The 20,970-nt window shown below is 45.3% G+C and overlaps 1 protein-coding gene across 1 annotated transcript; it reads left to right on the top strand.

Moving 5' to 3' along the window:
• The first annotated feature begins 3,829 nt into the window (after positions 1-3,829).
• plpp2b (phospholipid phosphatase 2b) lies at positions 3,830-20,156 on the top strand. The gene is made up of 6 exons (XM_076039234.1): positions 3,830-4,271; positions 14,407-14,558; positions 14,816-15,078; positions 15,199-15,256; positions 16,408-16,584; positions 17,677-20,156. The coding sequence occupies exons 1-6, from the start codon at positions 4,211-4,213 to the stop codon at positions 17,836-17,838; spliced, it is 873 nt and encodes a 290-aa protein (XP_075895349.1). The 5' UTR covers positions 3,830-4,210; the 3' UTR covers positions 17,839-20,156.
• Positions 20,157-20,970: the final 814 nt, after the last annotated feature.

Raw genomic sequence — 20,970 nt, forward strand, 5'->3', positions numbered from 1 at the left:
ATTACATTTCACTTTCCATCAGGGTTGTCTTTGTTCCTTGTGTTGGATCCCACAACTGTGGATTAAGATTTTTGTTTTTATTATTTAAAAAAAGAAAAGAAAAGAAAAGTACATTAACAAAAATGTTTTATTAATTAATTAATTAATTAATTAATTAATTGTCTTATGACTGACCTGCTGACCCAGTCAGATATAATGGTAAGACATTATTTTGCTAGTGACAACCAAAATGACAATAATCATCAATTTGCATTCGAATTTACAAAGTTCCACTTGTGAACCTCTTGTTTGTCTGTAATTTCACCTACCCACACAGGATGGCGCTGTTGTTGCATGCCAATATTTTTTGAGAACCAGGAAAGAAAACGAGGCGGCTGAAGATTCTTTTTATTTCATTCAGAAAAATGTCATGCTGCTCAAATCTTTTCATTATGAACGACATTTCCAAGTTTGTATCACCCCTTTTCTGCTATATTATATTCCAATCTATTCTATTCTATTTAACGGCTCTTTTTCTGACGATAACACGAGACACATGTAGCCACAGAACTTCATCCCTGCTCAGTGTTCCTGTTGCTGCTTGCCTGACATTATCGCCATATCTCTCCCTGATGTTGTGCTGTCTGCATGCCTGCCTGCTGCCTGCCTGCTGCCTGCCTGGCTCTCCAGTGCCCTCTGCTGGTCCGAAGCTCTAAGCGACGGAACACAGTGGCAGCAGGAGCACAGCCATCTTGGTGTGTGTGATTCACTTCCTGTCTGATGGGAAACTCTGGAACAGCAGGAATGTGACAGAAAATGTTGCAGAAAATGTGGCAAAACGGTGACTCATCACAACGGGTGAGATTGTTGTTTTCTTTCCAGTCTTCAAACTGGTGACAAGAAGTTAGCACACCCTCATGCTGTTGTAGCTCTTCTGCTTCAAGGTTTGGTCCAGGTCGCTACAATTGCAGGGTCGTTTTTAATTTTAAATCTATCAGTGGTCCGGTCTCTCGGCTTGGTAGAAACTACCTGAAGTGTCTTTGAGTTGCGGAGGAGGCGTAGATCTTTTATCAACTGTTCCTTTGGTCTACATTTTAGTTTAGTTTAGTTTAGCAAAATAGCAGAGTTTGCATCGATTGATTTGATGACAAAGAATCAAATGGTGAAACAACTGGAGAAGCTGATGTGGCTACACTGGCACGTGTCTTAGTACATAGATGGGCTGATGAAGAAGAACAAATGAAGCAGGAAAGGCCTTCCAGTGACAAGTGCATCTGTCCCTCCATCTCTTCAAGCACACTGAGTATCTCTGGCTGATTAGCAGTGACACAGCTCATAATTTATAGTCAAGAGCAACGCGGCTCCTGGCCGTGGAGAAGAAAGAAATGCTTTTATTATTCCACAGGCAGTTGTGAGGGGAACGCATTAGTTCAGTAGTTCACAAAGAAACATCAAATGAGGAAGATTTTTTTTGAGATTTTTTTTTTTTTTTAAGTCTTGTTAGAGAAAATGGAATGCACTGGTGGAAAATGGATGCTTTGTTTTCTCAGCCTAATTCAAGCAGAGTTGTCAACGTTGACGGAGTGTGTGCCGCCTCGCCGGGTGAAAAATAGCCTTTATTTGCATTTTGGTTCTCTCCGGCAGAGCACACAGCCATTAGTGTGGCTCACAGCGATGGCTGGTTAAACAAGGAGACCTTCTTTATTTAACGGATGAGACAAACGCAGCAAAAAGGTCCTCTGTGGGAGATGCACAGACACACACACACAGACACACACACACACACACACACACACACACACACACACACACACACACGTTAATAAGGAACAGCTATTTCTTACAGAGAAAACAAAAGAGAATCCCCTCAGTGAAACCAACTGGTCACTGAACATAGTGAAATGGCCCAGGCCGACTTTTACAGTGTCTCTTTGCTTTTGTTGCCAGAATGCAGCAGACATTTTTGACCACTGTCACAATGTAACCCTGGACACCATCATACTGGTAAAAGAGCAAAACACTGGCATGGAAATGTCCTTGTTTTGACCTTGAACCACTAGAGCCAAACTCCTCTGACTGGGCATTCTTGTTGTTTTTGGCCAAAGTGATGAAGTCTACTGAGGACAGCTTTGATGGACATATTTAATTTAATCATATTAAAGCCTGACACTGTTAGACTATCTCATAATTAATTATCCAAATAAAACTTAAGGTGTAATTTATAAATCCGTGTGTCATGTGTTGGCAAAGTGAGTCTATTTTGGACCTTTCAGTGTTTGGCAGCCATTAGAGGATGAGCAATAAATGAATAACTACTGACTGACAGTGACTCACTAACACAGAATCTGTGTCGCAAAATAATCCAAAAATATTTCCTATTAAAGTACATGTCAAACTGGCAGTGGTAAAATCCACCACAAGGGGGCAGACAAAGACGTTTATTTGCATGTCGTGCTGGACGCAATTTGTCATTCAACTGCATCCGGGTACTGTCTGTCTTATTTTGTATCGTCTCCCAAGTCAAAACTTTGAAAAAGAGGAAATAAAGTACACTTTGAGGCTGCAGGATGTGCACTTCAGATTATGCTGCTTTAACCAAGTGTGCTCTACTAATAAACTGGGCCAGTGAGATGTGTTTACCATGCAAACAGGCAACTGTGAACGCAGGCAGACGGCCTCTGCTGAGCTCAGCAGCCTGAGGTGGTCCAGTCTCCAGTTAAGTCCTGCTAATTGTGCTCCAGCCTCTGCAGCGTCTCTTAATCCTCCACTTTTTTTGGGAAGTAATTTTGCCTGGCTCATTATTAACTCTTTTAAATCCCTTGCAAGCATTCTCACTGTGGGTCCAACTCCCACTGACAGGACTAACATGTTTGGATGTTGGCTTTTCCATCTGCTCAACTCCTCACCTCAGGCATTGCAGACGTGTGTGTGTGCGCTCGTGCGCCTGTGTGTGTGTGTGTGTGTGTGTGTGTGTGTGTGTGTGTGTGTGTGTGTGTGTGTGTGTGTCTAGAAGGAAGGTTAACTTCTAGACAAAACTGAGCAGTCTGTGTTTGTCCGAGGGGCTTTCGTGGGGGAACTGAAGTGCATGAAGGGATGATGAGATCAGTGCCACACACGGTCCTCAGCTGAGGGCACATTCTCGCTGTATTGTTCACACCATGTGACTGGGTTTGGTTTCGGGTAATGGGGTCAGATGTTGTTTGATCCTTTTGATTTCGTGCCACTTTGTCTCTGTTTTGGCCTCGCAAAGCTGTCTGTGTCCTCATAACTGGAAATGATGGACTGTGGAAGGAAGTGGAAGAGGTTCATACTTCATTGCCCTTTCTCCATTCAATTCAGTTATTGTCATTACAAAGACACAACAACAGAAATGGCTCAAAAACGATACCGTAAAATTAACTCCTTTTTTCTTTTGATCTCTTGTTTGTACTAAAATGCACAATACTCAAGGAAATAAACAGCCCCCTATGGTGTAACCAAGGGCAGTGTTGCCTCTGCCACTCCTGCCATGTTCTTGTGCCTCTCCAAACATTTGGCAAAGATAACCAAGTTTTATCAGGGAGTGACAAATAGACTAGTTTTGCAGGAAGCTGTGCAAAGTGGCCTAAACAGAATTTTTTTCTGCACCACCATGAACGAAAAACAAACATCTGGAAAATGTATACGAGTCGTTTTAATGTTTAGAATTAAACACTTGAATGTACATAAGGGATAGAAATGCATCGGTGGAGGGGGAGAGAATTGGTAGGAGGAACTGCTGGGATCAGATATCGAAGGGAAGAACCAGAGGAGGAAGTTGGGAGGAGGGATCTGTGTGTGTGTGTGTGTGTGTGTGTGTGTGTGTGTGTGTGTGTGTGTACACACACTACACACAATCTCGCGCGGAGAGTCCTACTCGGCGCTGTGAAACGCTCAGCTGCGCGCGAACGGACGCAGAGCTCGAGCGCTCTTCTTCGGCGACTTTTCCCAAAAAACTTTTGTCAGACAGCCTCGCGGCTGCACCGCCACGCCAAACCCCCGGGTACAGTGCAGTCAGCGCCGCGGATCCCGGAAGGAGCCCTTTTCTTTTTTTCTTTTTTTTTGTTGCTCTCTTTCTCTCGCGGGTTTACCTGTTTATTCAACTCGCGTAACACTCGAACGAGCTCCAATGGAGTCGCGCGGTCGCGTCCCCAGAGCGGCTGCTGATCTCTGCTGAACCGTGACGAATCTGACGCGGCCGAGCTGAAAGAAGATGAAGGTGTCGCGGAGGAAGAAGCTGTACGTGGCGATGGACGTGCTGTGCGTTATCATCGGTAAGTTGCGGCCACTCAACGACCAACACACAGCAGTTTTGTGCAAGGGGGGGGGAAATGCGCCGATGTCCCCGACAGATGCGCTCCTTTTTGCGGTGTTGTCAGCGCTCCTGTCACTCATCCTGTTGGACCGCTGCCAGCGATACTGGGAATGCCGCTAAACGGTTATTAGGCGGTGTTTGTTTTTACGTGTTGCAACAAAAATAATAATTAAAAAAAAATGTTCCTAACCGGTTCCAAAAGCTATCAGGATGCTTGCAGAATCTAAATCCGTCTTTTGAGAGCCAAACGCGTGAGCGGGGAGCGACTTTGCAGCCTGCAGGCTGCAGCCCGCCGGTTTGTTTATCTGTGATATTGTCCAGGCTTCAGATGTGACGCCAATCTGCGCCACACCGAAGGGAAATGGCATTCTGATCCTCAGCAGAAGAGCAGCTGTCGACTTACACTCGCAGGGAAAGAAAAAAAAAAAGTTTCAGGAAGCTCAGTGTTTGTTTATGGAAATTTAATCGCGTGTGTGCCCTCCCCATTTATTCCCCATTTTTCCTCCAGTGTTTTGTCTGCCAGGAATCTTCTCAGGAATGTCCCCACAACCCCTGCGCTCTGCACTTCTCAAGGCATTTCACCCAACTTCCTTTTTACACATTATTGTTTTTTCCTACAGACTTCTTCACATCCCCCGGGAACTTAATGTCATCGGTGATGTTTTTGAACAAATAGATCCGTTTGAAGGCTTATTGGCGCATGATGTCTTTGGCAGATACTAAAGTTCCAGTTTTGTTACGAGAGTAGAAATTAAGCAAAATTCGCAATGTCAAGCTGTCCTTCCCTGTTGGTGAAGTTGCTAGAAATAAGACAAGTTGGCACTCGTTCGACTGACTCATTTTTTTCAGTGTTTTCGCCAAAACTTACAGTTGTGAAGGATACCTTTGTGAAGTTGCAAAGCAACTAATGTGCCCCACTGGCGCCTCTCCATGGTTTGCCACAACATCCCCAGCCTTGTTTTTGTTCATGTGAAGGGCCCAGCAAAGCATCAGTTTGAGCAGGAAGATGAAATCAAGAAGAGGAGGCTTTAAACAAAGGGCTAAGTATGCCATTTTCTGGAGATCAATACAGTGACTGAATAATTAATTACGCAGTGCTGCTTCCAACTTGACAAAGTATTAATCTGTCACTAATAAACAACTGACATAATTCAAAATGACCATAAAATAAAAGTTACTTATATATTTAGTTTAGGCCTCGAAATAAAGGTAAACAGTTGATCTTCCCTTTAGAATAGACAACATACCACAACAGAGGTAACTTTTTTATTGATCCCCTTGCAAATATTTGTGTCTCTTCATTGCACCATCCTACTAGTAGTTAACCTTAGGCCCCCACTGGTGGTGATAGTGGTGGAGACAGGCAGTAGCCACTTTCCCCACCAATATCTCTTGCTGGTCTGGAGGTTCGAACCAACAACCCTCCGGTCACAACCTCCAACCTCCAGGCCGTCACTGTCCACAGTAAGTGGGGCTCTAATATGATGATGGTGTGCCTGCCGGTGGCAGCGGACAGATGTGAAACCTCTTTGCAGCCTTCAGTTTCCACCGTGTGTCCGATCGGCATCCGTGACACGGGGCTGCTCTCTCGCAGCCTGCTCTGGCTGCATGTTTATCCCTTGTTTTGTCAGTCATGACAGCCGATGGGAGCCCAACGGCTGCGGGAACATCCGCAGACAGCCGCGCTCGATAAGCCCGTCCATTTTGCTGTCACAAGGCTGGGATTAACGTCTGGGCCGGGTGGGTCCGTAACTCGCTCGGTCCGTCGCTTGGTCGGTCGGCCCGGTCAGGTCTGGGTTGCCGCCGCCCACCCTTCTGCCTCGCCCTTCCCCTTTTACCACCCACGTCAGCCACCCAAATAATGGGCGAGCGAAGCCAATGCTTACGTGGGGTTTCCCCGGCCATGTAATGTCACACAGGGCTCAGCTTGTAATTACGCTGGCCATTAGCCCGGGTGGAAACCGCGTTTTCAGTTTGGTGCTGTCTGCAACCTTGGACTATTTACATTTCTCAGCGCAATCTCTCGGGTTTTGTCCTCTTATTATCTCGCCGCGCTTCCAGTCCTTTTCACATTCTTGCTTGTGTCTCATGATGTTATTCTCTTGGGTGCATGTGTGCGCGCGTGTGTCTCCAAGTCCCAAATAAAGCAGGATTTACAACAATAGAGAGACTTTCATGACCAGAGAAACTAAAAACCTTTAAAGAGCTGTTATTTCTGACGTCTGGCTGCCTGGAGCTATTAGGTGGATTGTTACTGAAAACTCTGATATGATATCAGTAAAGGTTCAAACAATAGAAACCTGATCAACAACCCATGAGGCGTGGAAAAGTGGGTTATGTCAAACCTGTTCCATTCCCATGTAAAATTATAATTATACAAACACATGGACAAACAAACACAATGTTGTGGCATTGCTTTGTTTGCTGTGTGCCACTCCCAAGTTATTTCATTCTGCTGCTACTTGAGATTTAGCAAATTATTCCTCCAACTTTTACAAATGAAATAAAACATTTTAAATAAGACAAATTAAATAAGACATTTATCCTTTTAAATAAGACTAAATCCTAACTTACAAGTTGATATATGTGTGTATATATAGAGAGAGAGATGTGTGTATGTATATGTATATATATATATATATATGGATGTATATTTATGTATATGTACATTGATACATATACATATATATGTTTATATATTTGTTAATTCTAAGCTGTTTTGTTTGCGTTCGCTGGATGTCTTTGGGGCTCTTCCTGCGCACAGACATGGTTGCCGTGGCTTCCCAAGGGAAACACAAGACTTCTCACGACGTCGTGGTGAGATAAAACGAACCTCCCTTGTTGGGAATTGCTTTCCTCAGGAGACCCCTGTCATGGAAACTGAAGCCCTTTCAACAAACAGGCTCGTCAGTCTGGGATTGCGATCCCGCTCTGTTTTCTCATCTTTATCTCGCTGCGTTGGCACCGCGATTTTCGGGAAACGTCAGAACATTTCACTCTCATGACTGGGCCGTCCCATGGCCTTTAAGGACGTGACAGTTGCCCTCATATTCGCTCACACTCTCCATCGAACAAATGGCTGAATTGATTCTTGTGTTTAAAAGTACAGTTTTTACACTAATTACAACCAATCGCTAGTATGAGAGATAGATTATGCAATACATCACCCGATGGCATTTTCCTTGCTGACAACGTCCTCTGCACTCAAAGGTGACAGATGTTTTGCTTAGAATTTTTTGTAGTTTTTTTAATTCCCACTTTCAACTACAGATGATTAAAGTCTACAGTGTGTATATGCAGTGACAGAAGCGGATGTAAAACATAGGTAGAATGGCGTAACATAGACACACACGTATGAGTCATACATTTTATTGTGTTGTGTTCACTTTATTGGCTTTAGCGCTGCTCGCACTTGGGGGTGTGTCGCCATAATTCCTGGGAGAGGAAAGGGGCGTGTCCATCACCTGTTTTCATAGTTGCATATGGGAGAACCAACTACATCAATGAGCTGATATTATTTGCATTGAAGACTGGAAGTACCTGTTTTTAAAAAATAACTATCTTCTGAAGTCCAATCATTAAAATTGGATGTTTATTTATGTTTCTAAGTAAAGAAAGTATGCCTTTTGACCGAGACTTGGAGAAAATCCACTTCAAACAGACTTTAGACAACAGGTAAACAACATGGCTCTTCCTGGTTATATTTAGCGGTGATGAGCAGGTATGTAAGAGTGTAATGACAGTACTTTCTAAGACACTCTCTCTCTCGCTCTCTCTCGATAGTTTCGCTCTTCAGCTCCTGCAGACCTTGATGGTTTCAGTGTAAACCCGGCTCCCGCACGCCTTTGATCCCCACCAGAAACCTCAGACTCTTTGATAGCCCGCCCAGATTTAGCCTCCCTTCCTCCCTTCCTCCCTCCCTCGTCCACCCACCAACCCACCAACCCACCTACCCACCCGCCGGCCGGAGACCATCTCGTCTCCTTCTGCACCGCTTGCAGCTCAGCATGCGTGAGCGATGCGCGGAACCAAAACAGCCAGATTAAGAGTGAAGAATGGGGCCCAGCGCGGCAGGATTTGGTTTGACCGGTGAGGTTGGGCGTTCCTCGCGTGAATTAGAATTCCAGAGGCCAACGGCGGCAGAGGTTGTTGGCTCAGCACATACCTTCCACATTAGTCAGTCCAGCTTGGGGTGAGACAGTCAGAAAGAGGGAGGGTTCACTCATGTGTGTGTGTTGGTTTTTTTCTTTAACTCTAAGAAATAAAAAAATTCTCCTGAAGGGCTTAAAAATTGCCCGTACTTATCCATGAAAGAGCTTTGAAGCTTATAGGCCTGCTGCTGTCATCTCAACAAAGCAGTGTTTAAACATGAAGAAACAAAAGGGAGAGGGAGGCCTGAAGAGGTGTTGGGAGGAGATGCGAGCTGCAGGTCTAGTTAGAGGGGTGAATAAAGAGGAGTCAAACTGTACATGAGGTTCAGACTGTTAGTGTTAATTTGGAAAGGGAAGAGATATTTCAGCAGGAAGAGTAGTAGATGTTACGGAAGAGGAGGTGGAGGGATACTTTTTTTTTGTTGCTGTGTGAATGTCCTTCACACTGTGCATCTGAGATGTTACACAGAGAAGCATACACTCAAGCTGTGACCCTGGAAACTTTTAGACCAAACAGGCCACTAGGCCACAAGGGCATGAGAACACACACACGCCGTAGGATGACTTTGTGTGTTTTAACTAGGGATGTCAACAATTAATTGATTATCGATTTATTGTCGATTAAGAATTTAATCGATTAAATTAAATTAGTCACAAATAATTTAATATTTTTTACACGGGTAGTTAATATCATTATAAGAGTGTAGTGGCAGGAAAGAGCAATTCACTTGTAGATACTGTGATGGTCATAATATACCTAGAACAAGTTACTTTTAAACAACTTAAAAAACCCATTAGAAGCCAACTTAAGTCAGAGGAGTGTTTTTACTGTTCTCTAATGTAAAAATGGGTCACATTGGACACTCAACAATATTTAAGGGTTAAATAATGTGTTCCTTATACATTTTTCATTGTGAAATGTAGGTTCTCAGGAAAAATCGCAGCTTATCAATTAATCACTAATTGATCGATAAGCTCAATCAACTAAAGATTAATGAATTAATCGATAATTTGCGTCCCTAGTTTTAACCTGAAGGGATTGTTCACCCTAAATTGGCATTTTATCCAAACACTAGGAGTCAATAGATTAGTGTGGTGACATTCTGGAGCATCACTGAACCCCTGACTGGGAGGCTACAGTGGATATTTTTGGTGAAAAAGATGACAGTCAAAATTGCTGTTTCAAGATGAATCCAGACTATTGGATGACACTAACAGTATGTTTGTCCGTTCATCCTTGAGTACCTGGCCACACAGTAGGCTTTTCCTGCTTCGGCAGCGGATGGAGTCTCTCCGTCTGTGAAACTCCAGAATGGTTACGTGGATTAGAGAGTGTCGCTTCAGCCTCCGTACGTCCACATAGTTTCCAGTAGAAAATTGGTTGGAATGCTGATTTTTCTCTGGGAGGGGGATGAACTATCGCCTTTCAGAAAGGGGCATAATTGTTCCTGCATGTGGTTCTGCAGGTGCTGTGGGTCACCTCGGAGAAGCCTGGCCAAGTAGGTGCGAGCTGCGCTCAGACTGCTTCCAGATGAATGTGGCATTTTCAGCTCGGGCTTCGCACTGCAAACAAACAACTGTGGAGACAGAAAGACGAACTGGGGTCAAACCACCGGATGCAGAGCGACACAGAGGGACAGGATGTGACATCTCGGGCACTGGCGTGCGACTGCGGTCCTAGTGGTACTGCGTAATTGCACATCCGCCCCGCTAAATAAAGCGTCAGGCCCCGTTGAGACGTCTTCTTTCGCAGCAGAGAGAAGGTCTTGTGGGAGGACACTGTGATTAAGAGGGTGACAGGCAGGACGGTGGGGCGGTGGAGGGACGAGCAAACGGTTTCACACTGGCAAGGGAGGAGGGAAAAGAAAATAAAACAAAGCAGTAAGTGTGTTAGTGGCGGTGGAAGGCATGACGGAGAGAGGCTGTAGATTCCCTTTAACACTGACAGCTTTGTCCGTCCCCGGGTATTAATCATCGCTTCCATGACTCTCCTTAAAGTGCATCCACTGACAACTACGCGCCTCTCCACGACGCTAATGTCCAATGTTTCAGCCGTAGCCGGAGCCGTCGCAGAGGTGCCGAGCTGAACGAATGCCACTTTGCGGCCAGGTAAATGAGAAGCCTTGGAGGTTCCCAAAATAGCATCAAAGCCTCTGAGAAAATGAGCCTTTCCCTAATTTGAGTCGTGCATGCTGTGACTTCAAACAGGCTTCTGTTTCCAGTCGGAGTTCCCAGCTGCCAGTTGATCTACATTCCAAAGCGGCAGCCCCTCCCTTTCCTTTACTCTACCTTTGGAAACAGGTGTCTGGAAAGAGACTTGTGTCCTGAAAAATCACCTCCAGCTCTCGAGCGAAACGGCCACCTCCACCGCACTTCGCTCTTTGCACGGAGGCCTGTCAAGCGACTTTATATCCGCGTCTTGCAGCAAGATCAACTGCAGAGGTGCGGCTAATAAGTCACACATTGAGATGCGGCAGTTTTTTTTTTTTTCTTCCACCGGTGACAGGCCAGACGCTCAACATCATTTAGTTCAGTCGCATGCGGACGTTTGATTTATGAGCAACAGGTGTCACTTGAATTAGGGTCCCATTTATGCAGACAGAAATGAAAAATCATTCTTTTTACGAGCAAAGGGGAGTTGGGGCCGCGGGAGGGGAAGGGGGTGGGGGGTTACGAGGCAACGTGCCATGAATTCACTCCGTCCACGAAATGTTTGGCAAAAAAAAAATCAGAGTTTGGTCAGGGGCGACATCCAAAGGCGGAGAGAACTCGTAAAAAACACATGACTTAGCAGGGGAATATAAAGAGTCAGCAAGACCGTCAAGGCCCATGCAAATGTAATGAATGGCTCTCTGGCCCGCGAGGTGGGTGACGCTAATTTATTTCATTAGCGGTGGCAACTGCGCTCTGAAGCGCCGTTTAATTTCCTCGCAGCTCCCCTGGTGATGAATGGAGCGGCTCGGCAAAGTGTTGAACAGCTCCATAAAACACTTGGAAGCGACGACGCCGCATGATGTAGAAATAACGACGTCCCCCTCAGCACTGTCCTGGTATTGACTGCACTCTCTGAGTAAATAAACAGCCTAAAGGCCAGTCGCACGCAAACCTGTAAGAATTTGGCGTGTCGCAACCCGGGCAAAGACACTTTTGTTGGATTCATGATGCCACTCCACCGGGAAGATGTGGTATCAGCAGGAGTGATATTTGTAGTGGAAAAAGAGTGATTGTCTTCATGGGATTCTTGCACATCAGTCCTCCAACCCAAAACTATGTCACACAGAGGTCCAAAACAGCCTTGGTGTCTGGTGAGAAGTTGCCAGCCAGGAGCAGGTGTTGTCCATCTGCTGCTGTTCACAAGGATGAAGTACAAAGTACACAAAATAAACTGTTTGTTGGTCTGATTCCAGGAAGAAGCCGAATCAATCAGAACTGTGTCGAACGTCACTTCTTTGGTTCTGTTCAAACAGCTGCACCTTTTTATAGCTCAGTACTTTGAGTTTTACTGCTTTAGTCTAACCCGAACAACAATTTTGATGGACTTGCCCTTTATTTACTGTTAAACAAACAGACATGAGGTTCCGCGATGAAACTGGATTGGAGAGCTTTGAAGGTTTGTGGTGCGAAGCGGAGACCTCCCTGCATCTGAACTCAGCCTTTGTCACTGATGTGTGACGAGGGCATCCTGCAGTCTACCATTCCGCTGGAAGAAAGGAGTTTTTTTCCTCCGACATCTGTGTGATTAATTATTTAGGCCTGTGTTTAATTGAAAGCATAAGTATGTTTCCACAGCGATTAGGTAGACCATTACCGTGTACCAGCTCTGCCTGGATCCCAAACCATCCACCAGGTTTCAGCAGCTCTTTCGGTCCCTCATCAGTCCGTCTCGCTGGGCGACCTCCTGGGACCCTGTCAGCTGCAGACGTTAAATGAAAGAATGGGAGGGGTCCCCTGCTCATTTACACTGGAATGCAATACTATTGGTGAAAGCACTTTGCAGCCGTGTGTTTTCTCACATCTGTTTTTCTTGCAATTGTTATGGGACCATATGGAATTCCCAAGTCCCAGGTCTGCCCCTTATGGATGGATAGTGGTAGTGGGTATCAGGGTGTAAAGACATTCCTCACCGGGGCTGCAACTCCTGTGTATTTTCATCTGGCAGCCGCTCAAATGAAACATGTCACGTCAAGAATAATGATGAATGGCTGTCACGACCTTTCTTTTCAGAGTGTATGGAAGAAAAAAAATCTTTAATGTGTAGTGATGGGAGGTGGACCTGAAGCGTTAGAGGTCCCAAACTGTGCAAAATTCATTTTCCAGTATTTATAAAAACAATTAAATAGTTTCGAGTCTGCCAGTGAAATGAGAAAATTCCCTCTCTTGCTTTTGCTCACCCCTTGCATGTTGTCCTTGCTCCTGCAGAAAAACATGCATGTGAGGTGAATTGGAAGCTCTAAATTGTCCGTAGGTGTGTATGTGAGTTCGAATGGTTGTTTGTCTCTATGTGGCCCTGCAATGAACTGCCGACTTGTCCAGGGTGTCACCCTGCCTTCGCCCTATGACAGCTGGGATAGGCTCCAGCAAGACCCCCTTGACCCTGAAGAAGCGGGTATTGAAGATGGATGGATGTGTGTAATGTGACCATAGCGCGTAAACGTTCAAAATACATCTGGGAGGCTCCAGTGTTTTGTCAGCACCGAGCAACGTTGTAACTGTCTTAAATATTTTGTCTCTTGGAGAACTGAAACGTTTAGGAGTGTAATTAATCATGTTAGTGTGTAATCCTGGATGAAAAGTAAAGATAAGAAAGAAAGTCAGTGTAATCTTTTTATAAACTCGGGTCATCCTCTTATACACAAACCTGTCTTAGTCCCCCTGAATCTTCTTAGGAGAAAAAAAAAGTTGTTGAATTAAATGGCACGTCATTGAGAAGACTAGTAGCAATGTGTCCTAGATAAAGAATGCATCATGCGTTTCAGTGTTTTTCACGTGTCCTCCTCCATGCCTCCAAAATAGTTTGAGGTTTTTTTTTGTTTTTTTGTTTTTTTTAAATCTGGGAAATGTTCTGGGAAAAAGCTGTTTCAAAACCGTCATTACTGGATCATGGTGTCCAAACCAATGTCTTAAAATTTCCAGTTGCTGATGCTTCATCTGCAAAACGCCGCGACAGAGAGTTTTTGGAGCAAGGGCCAGAAAAAAAAAGAGGAACCGTTTTCTGCGTTTCTCACCATCTCAAGGACGCCATTCGCTGCACTCCCGTCTGGAGTAGCTATATTTGCTCTTATTTTGGGACGAAGCCACATCATTCAAGAGAGCCACGTTTGTGTCTGCATGATTTGTGTACCGTCTTGTTTATTCACTCTTGTTTCTATTGGTTTTGCGTGGGATGTGTGTTTTTCGCACATGCCCGCAGGCGCGCAAGCACGCTATAAATAATGTTTTTTTGCGCTGTTTATTTTTGCAATTCCTCGCTGTGCATTTCTACCCTGGCATTAAATCATTGAATGTGCTTTTTTTTTTTTTCCTACTCCGTCCTCCCGGGCCATTTGCATCACTGTGATTTTTAGAGCTTGAGGTCCAGAGGGAGAGAAGGAGAAACAATTTAGCTATCTTTGGAGAAACATTTTCGCTTCCTGACTTTGAAAATGATGTAATGTCTGAAAACCAGCAGAGAGCGAGACAAATGGCGCATGTTGTTCCAAAACTTTTTTTTACCCAGCTCAAAACATTACCTTCCATTAACCTGAATCAACCTGGACCATGCCTGTATTCCCGGCATCGTATATCAATGACTACAATCAATGTGTTGATGTAATTCCTCCAAAAAGCTCAATTTCTCCTTATAAGGTCAGCGTTCTAAATCATCTCAACGTGTGTGTGTGTGTGTGTGTGTGTGTGTGTGTGTGTGTGTGTGTGTGTGTGTGTGTGTGTGTGTTTCCTCCGCAGCGGCACTTCCCTCCATCATAACAAACATTGTATTCAAGCCGTATCAGAGAGGTATTTACTGCAACGATGAGAGCATCATGTACCCCCTCAAACCCGACACCATCACCCTGGGCATGCTGGTGGCCATCACCATCTGCTGCACTGTCATCATCGTAAGTTATCATCAACTTTACCTCTTTTGCTTGCTTGTTGCTGATTTATTGGAGACGACTCCAGGAAGGCTAAAATCCTGGAAATTATACAGAGCGTTACTCATTTGACAGTATCCTGTGCTGCGTGCGCCTTTTTATTAATGGGTCTAGGTGGGCAGGCGGCGTCAGGAGAAAAATAATTTTATTCCAACAATAACATTCTGTTCAAAGTGGCCATGCCATAAAATATCGGTGGACTGTTTCGTCTCTCCGTTCAGATCTCTTCAGGAGAGGCTTATCTGGTCTACAGCAAGAAGATATACTCCAATTCGGACTTCAACCAATACGTAGCCGTGCTCTACAAGGTGGTGGGCACCTTCCTGTTTGGGGCGGCTGTCAGCCAATCACTGACCGACCTGGCCAAGTACACCATCGGCCGCCCCAGACCCAATTTCTTGGCGGTGTGCGCTCCCAAGGTCTGCGTGGGTTACGTGAAGTTGATCAACTGCACTGGCAGCCTTCAGAACGTCACAGAGTCCAGGTAGGAAGATATTCCAGTGTTCTGACTGACATGATGCTGCACACACAGCTAAAAGGAAGCTGCCAGATCTAAACTTCATTTTGTTGTTGGTTTTATTGATTCTTTTATTTTCTTCTTCAGATTGTCCTTCTACTCTGGTCACGCCTCCTTTGGAATGTACTGCATGCTCTTCCTCGCAGTAAGTTATGTGCATTCACACTAAAACATGAAAACACACATGCAAGAATTGCCACTTTTTGCGATCTTTGCAGATGTCTGAGAACGTTTGCAGGCACTTCATGAAAAAAAAAAATCCAGCGGTTTAAATCAGGGATAACATTACGCAGACGCGAACAGGCAATTGTTGTACAGGAAATGAAAACAGCTCATACAAACAAATTGCGGCAGCGGACATAAAAGGAGAAAGCTGGAGTCGGAGTCAGAGGGAGGATGAGTGTGCACGCCGAGTGAAGTGATCTCCGGCGCCGCCGCAGCTTTTTTTTTTTTTTTCTTCTTCTTCTCTCCCAGCAGTGACGAGAGCATGCGCTGCGTTCCGTCCTCCACTTCTCTTCAGTTCATTAGCCTGGCCTCAGCTCGCGCTGCCGAAAGCCAGGCAAGAAGCCTTCCAGGGGCCCAGCCGAGGCCAGCGCTGTTCGCATCAAGGACGGGGCGCTGAGCAGCATACGCTTGCATCCCGTCCCTGACAATGTTTCGGCTCCGCGCTGCTCGCTTGCCAGGAAAACAAATGAAGCCTCTTTACAAGCCAGGCTGTGCATCGGATCGGGGTCCCGCAGCGCCCTGCCAATATTTGCACCGTGATCGGCAGCCCAGCAGAAGCCCAGAGAAATTTGGCACCGTTGCCAAGTGTGTAATTTCCTTTGGCATCTTTTGATTTCCATTTTTCTTTTTTTTTCTTTTTTCTTTTCTTTTTTTTTAAAGGAGGGTTTCAGCATATGCAGTCGACATAATTCATACTCAACACCTCTTTTTTCACTGTTCCAAGTGTAGAGGTGTCGAGTTAGCCACTGCTTCTGCATCGGAGAAATCCAAACTAAAATCCTGCCCCGTTGGGCCTTTTCTCAGTCTGGGTGCCAAATAACCTGAAAATAAGTGGAACAGATTGTGTGTTTAAGCAACGGGTTCTGTCAGCGTTGCACATTGTGTAAGACAACACTGTGTCTGTGCAAAGTCTTCTTCTATCTTTTTGTCAATGATAATCAGTTTTAAAGTTTGGCCTAAATCCAATTCTGACCGCTCTCCCGTTCTCTCTCTTTTCCATCTTTCCATCCAACCCGTCATCATCTCCTTCCTCCCTCTTTCCCCCTTCCCGACTCCGTCTCCTCTCTCCAGCTTTACGTGCAGGCCAGACTGGTTGCTAAGTGGGCCAGGCTTCTGCGGCCCACCATCCAGTTCTTCCTGGTGGCCTTCGCGGTGTACGTGGGCTACACCCGCGTCTCTGATTACAAGCACCACTGGAGCGACGTGCTGGTGGGTCTGCTGCAGGGAGCGCTGGTCGCCGTGCTCAACGTGAGTCTCCCGGACGACGTCTTTCAAGGGTTTTACAAGACATTTCCGTGGTTTCAGCTTGAGGGCTGCGGATATCGAGCCAGTGTTTCCTGGAAGTTGGTTTCTGGAAATAGTGGGTTGTGTCGAGGTTATACGGAACATTTAACTCACAACATCTGATCATGACTTCAGCCATTAAAGTTTCGATGTTTTCCTGATTGCTTAGTTCAATTAATTACTCCATAATCAATCTACACAGGTAGTCTCTGCATCTGCTGCAGCAAGAGACCAGTCAGCCAGACAGTGCATCTTTCAGTCATTTCAAGCTGGAGAGAATACTATTGTTAGAAAACTTCAGCCAAGTAAATCTTGTATCAGATGTAGCCTTTAAACTGTTGCTCCTCCAGCCTCTGGCAGCGGGAGAGTCTGGGGGACCGTCCAAATCCTGAGAAATGTTATTTAACCCAAAATCTCTGCATCGCTGACAAACGGCGCAGACACTGCATCGCTTGTATTTCAGCCACCGTCGGGCGGCTGCATTAGCACAGCGGGAAGGCAGGGGAAGTGTGACTCGATGCAGACCCGCGCGTACACACTTCCACTGGCGTGTTCTCAGGCAATAAGCGTCACTGCGTCACATCATCCAGCTGGCCTTCTTTATTGTTTGGCCTCTTCCTCTGCAAGTGACGAGGCCACTGTCAACACTGCTGCGTGGAAAGTGTGTGTGTGTGTGTGTGTGTGTGTGTGTGTGTGTGTGTGTGTGTGTGTGTGTGTGTGTGTGTGTGTGTGTGTGTGTGTGTGTGTGTGTGTGTGTGCATTTGTGCATGAGTAATTGTGAAGTGGGAGTGCGCCCTTGGCCTTTGCACTGCTGCGTGCAATTAAGGCCCTCCTGGGCACAGTGTTTTATGACCTGCTGTGGTTTTCACCTGCGCCCTGTGCGTTCCTCCCTCAGATGTGTTGCATGTGTCATTCAACAGCTGCGCCTGCTCCAACATACGTAATCTCACTTTTCCAGCCCCGGGCCCCCTTTTTTTTTTTTTATCCTCCTCTTGCTTCGCTTTCATGTCCGCGCTCCGACTTTCGCGCGGCTAATTCCTTCCTCCTCCTCCGCAGGTGCACCTCGTGTCGGACTTCTTCAAGAAGCGTCTGCCGCGTTCCATCAAGCCATCGGACGCAGCCGACAGCGAGGAGCCCGAGAGGAAGCCCAGCCTGCAGATCGCCGACTCGGAGCACGGCAACCATTACAACTATCACCACAGCCCAGGCACGGTGTGATAGCAGGCGACGCGAGGCTGCACACCCCTTCGACCAGCTGCCTTGATTGCGCTGTCAACAGTTGCGATAAGCTGAACTCTGCAGCCATCAAAGTGTCTGGTCCGTATCCTGAAGCCTCCAGCTTCCTATCTTTGCGTCAACCACTTACCCCCCCACGCCCACACCTGCCCACCACTGGAGTGACTGAGGGTGCTGCAAAGCCCCCCCAACACCTATCAGTGCCTTAACCCTGTCTTTAAAAAAAAAAAACACCATGATGACCTTTTCTCCTGTACGAGAGAGAGGAGCTTATTGTTTTTTATGCATCATTGTCGATGTTGAAGGTATGAACTCGATGCTGCTTTAGGCAAAAGACTCGCTACATTAGAAGCTACAGTTATGGCTGTGATGTTGAAACAGGCTTGTGTTGGGAATGCGCTGGCTAAACAGGCAGCAGAGCTGGAGGGATACAAGCATCCTAATTACTTGTGTGAGTCCTATATTTTGTTGTTTTCATTTAGATGCATGAAATGAAGTGATTAAAGTGCCGACGAAATGTGCGAATCACATTTGGAATTGGTAATCGTGTTGGTAAATTGGCTAATGAAGCTTTCTGTTTTCTGTTTTTTATTTTTGTTTGTTTTTTTTATGACTCTCAAAGTCTTTTCTTGTGTGAGTTTAATTAGATAATTCCGGGGGGGGGGCTTGTGAAAGAAACGTGTGACTAAAGGGAGAAAGGGACAGGGACGCCAGTAGGTGTTGAGTTGATTACCTTTTCACTTCCCTGCACCTTAAGTGTCAAAGCAGATTGGTGTTTTTTAATGACTCAAAATGACTGAATTCTAACCAGTTCCTGAGCAGATGAGAATTTTTTTTCACTCCAGTCTGTCATGTGACGAAAAAAGCTTCCAACTACCGCACAAACAGGTTTAACTTTCCAACCAATAGCATGTTTTTGTTGTTTTGTCGTTTGTTTTTGGTGACTCCACCAGCGTGTGGCTCACACTGCTTTGACTCACTCTGATTCACTGCTCACTTCACATTTTCACCTCCCTTGCTGGTGCGTCACTCTCCCAGTGTGTCCACTTAAGACTCGAGTCCAGGCACCAGTGCCAGTTACTCAGACGCTGAATTCCTTCATCAATCGATCCTCAAATTTGCTTTTACAAAATGTCTCAAATTTAAATGTGGAGTTTGAAATTGATAAATGTTTTGCCAATTTGTTAAACGGACCGCACGGGTGCACACCATCGTTGCAGACAACCAAATCTGTTCCACCACTACCATAGTGCTGACCGAATATTACAAATTTGGCTTCTGCCTTTATTTCTGCTTTCTGTTGTGGTTGTTTTTTAACATAGTTATAATAATAAGTAATCATAGAAGGATGAGGAAGCCATTTTGAAAATGGTTTTTAATTTATTTAAAATACATTTAGAACTGCGACGGGTCTAAAAAAAAAAACCCAGTGCTCTTACGTTTTTTTTGTGCAATACCATCTGCTCGCCACTATATTCCAAGAATTTTGTGTATTTACGAACGCTATATTAGACATATTGCATGTTGCGTGAAGGATGTACTGTACATACGTGTGTGTGTGTGTGTGTGTGTGTGTGTGTTTGCGTGCGCGCGTGTGTGTTAATGTATGCCGTGCTTCTCAGCTTGTGATTGTCAGAGCTGCCACACAAGCGGATCCAGTTCCAGGTCCAAACATAAGCCAGGTGCAGCGGGGGTGGGGGTCTTTAAGAGAGGCTGACATGATGATGTAGGACCACTCGACCCAACGGTGTCTTTTAAGCGGGAAACAACTGCTCCATTCCCGCTTCAGAAACTCCTCTGCGTTCCTTTTTACCTCCGCGCGCTGAAGGATGGATCCCGTCAGTGATGGAGCTCCTCTGTGCAGTCGGCACAGAGACCCCTCGACCGCTGACAACACATCGGACAGACCATAAATTCTCCAAATGGGGAGTCAGAGAATCTCCCGAATGTGAAGCCCCACCGCTGGGAAAAATAGGTCCCATCCGTGACCGCGGCCTGGGGGGTATCCCATAGTGCACCTCTGTCCCTGGGGGTCTCCTGCACTTTATGAACACAGTTGTGCTGCAGCTGGAACTGGTTTTGGTCAAGTGGTGCATGAGCTCCCTCCTGATGGTCTGAATGTGCGTGAGGATTTCAAAGTGTCATGGAGACCAAGGCGGTCACTTCGACACCTGGCTCCATGTGTTATTGCGCTTTAGTGAGTTCAACTTCCTGTCACTTGACTCATGTTTTGCTTTTTGTGTATGTTGACAATAGGCACCGAAGAAGAAAATTTGAAATAAAGATGTATTCCACACTCAGTATTGTTGTTCGCATCTTGTTTCATTAATGCTTTGACGAGGTCTCGTTATACTGCTGCTGCTGCTGCAACAATGATTTGAAGACAACGCTTTTATTTCATTTTATTTAAGAAAAAAAAAAATAATTCTTGCATTCTTGTGGGTCAAAGAACTTTTTAAGTTTTCATAAACAAATTCATTAATTTATTATCCATGTCCCTGACTGGACTGCAGGGGGCAGCAGCTTGTCCAAGCAGGCGTTGGGTATGATTTGTGTGATGCAAAATAGGATTTATTTTCAACACATTTGGTATCTAAGAGTTGCAGTTAACAGCTGTCCAGTCCAATAACTTTTTTCATTATTTATTTATTTTTGTTCAACCCACTGCAGTCCTATACAAGGCAATGAAATGAAACCATTCCATTGCATAAAAGGTTTTTCCAGAACCACAAGTAAATTGACTCATTAAAATCATAAAGTTGAGATTTAGTGCACATTTATCATTCTTGCACTGTTCTACACAACAGAGATGTTTGGTTATGGTTTTGGTTGCGCCTATGTCATTTCTAATTTTTGGAAAGATTCAGTGGACATCCTGAATGAACTACTGTGGACGCAACTCTATTTGCATTAGAAAAAGAAACACTCTTGACCCAAGTGCTGAGGACTGTGTATGGGGTTAGTCGATGCTACATCCAGAACTGAGAATGGAAGACTTCACCAAAATAAACACATGTATTTATCATGGAATAAACAGTTGGCCTGCAGGGACACTTGTGGGAGTTTTGTTGGCAGCAGTGAAAAAACCACTGCAAGGCCTGCATTTAAAACAAT

Source organism: Nelusetta ayraudi, unplaced genomic scaffold, assembly GCF_046127955.1.
Source record: "Nelusetta ayraudi isolate G7.1 ecotype Tasmania unplaced genomic scaffold, CSIRO-AGI_Nayr_v1 ptg000059l, whole genome shotgun sequence".
NCBI lineage: Eukaryota > Metazoa > Chordata > Actinopteri > Tetraodontiformes > Monacanthidae > Nelusetta > Nelusetta ayraudi.

Coding starts and splice junctions, on each gene's coding strand:
- plpp2b (XM_076039234.1), top strand. CDS start 4,211: ATGAAGGTGTCGCGGAGGAAGAAGCTGTACGTGGCGATGGACGTGCTG. Junction 4,272..14,406: donor CGTGCTGTGCGTTATCATCG/GTAAGTTGCGGC, acceptor TTTCCTCCGCAG/CGGCACTTCCCTCCATCATA. Junction 15,079..15,198: donor CAGAACGTCACAGAGTCCAG/GTAGGAAGATAT, acceptor TTTCTTCTTCAG/ATTGTCCTTCTACTCTGGTC.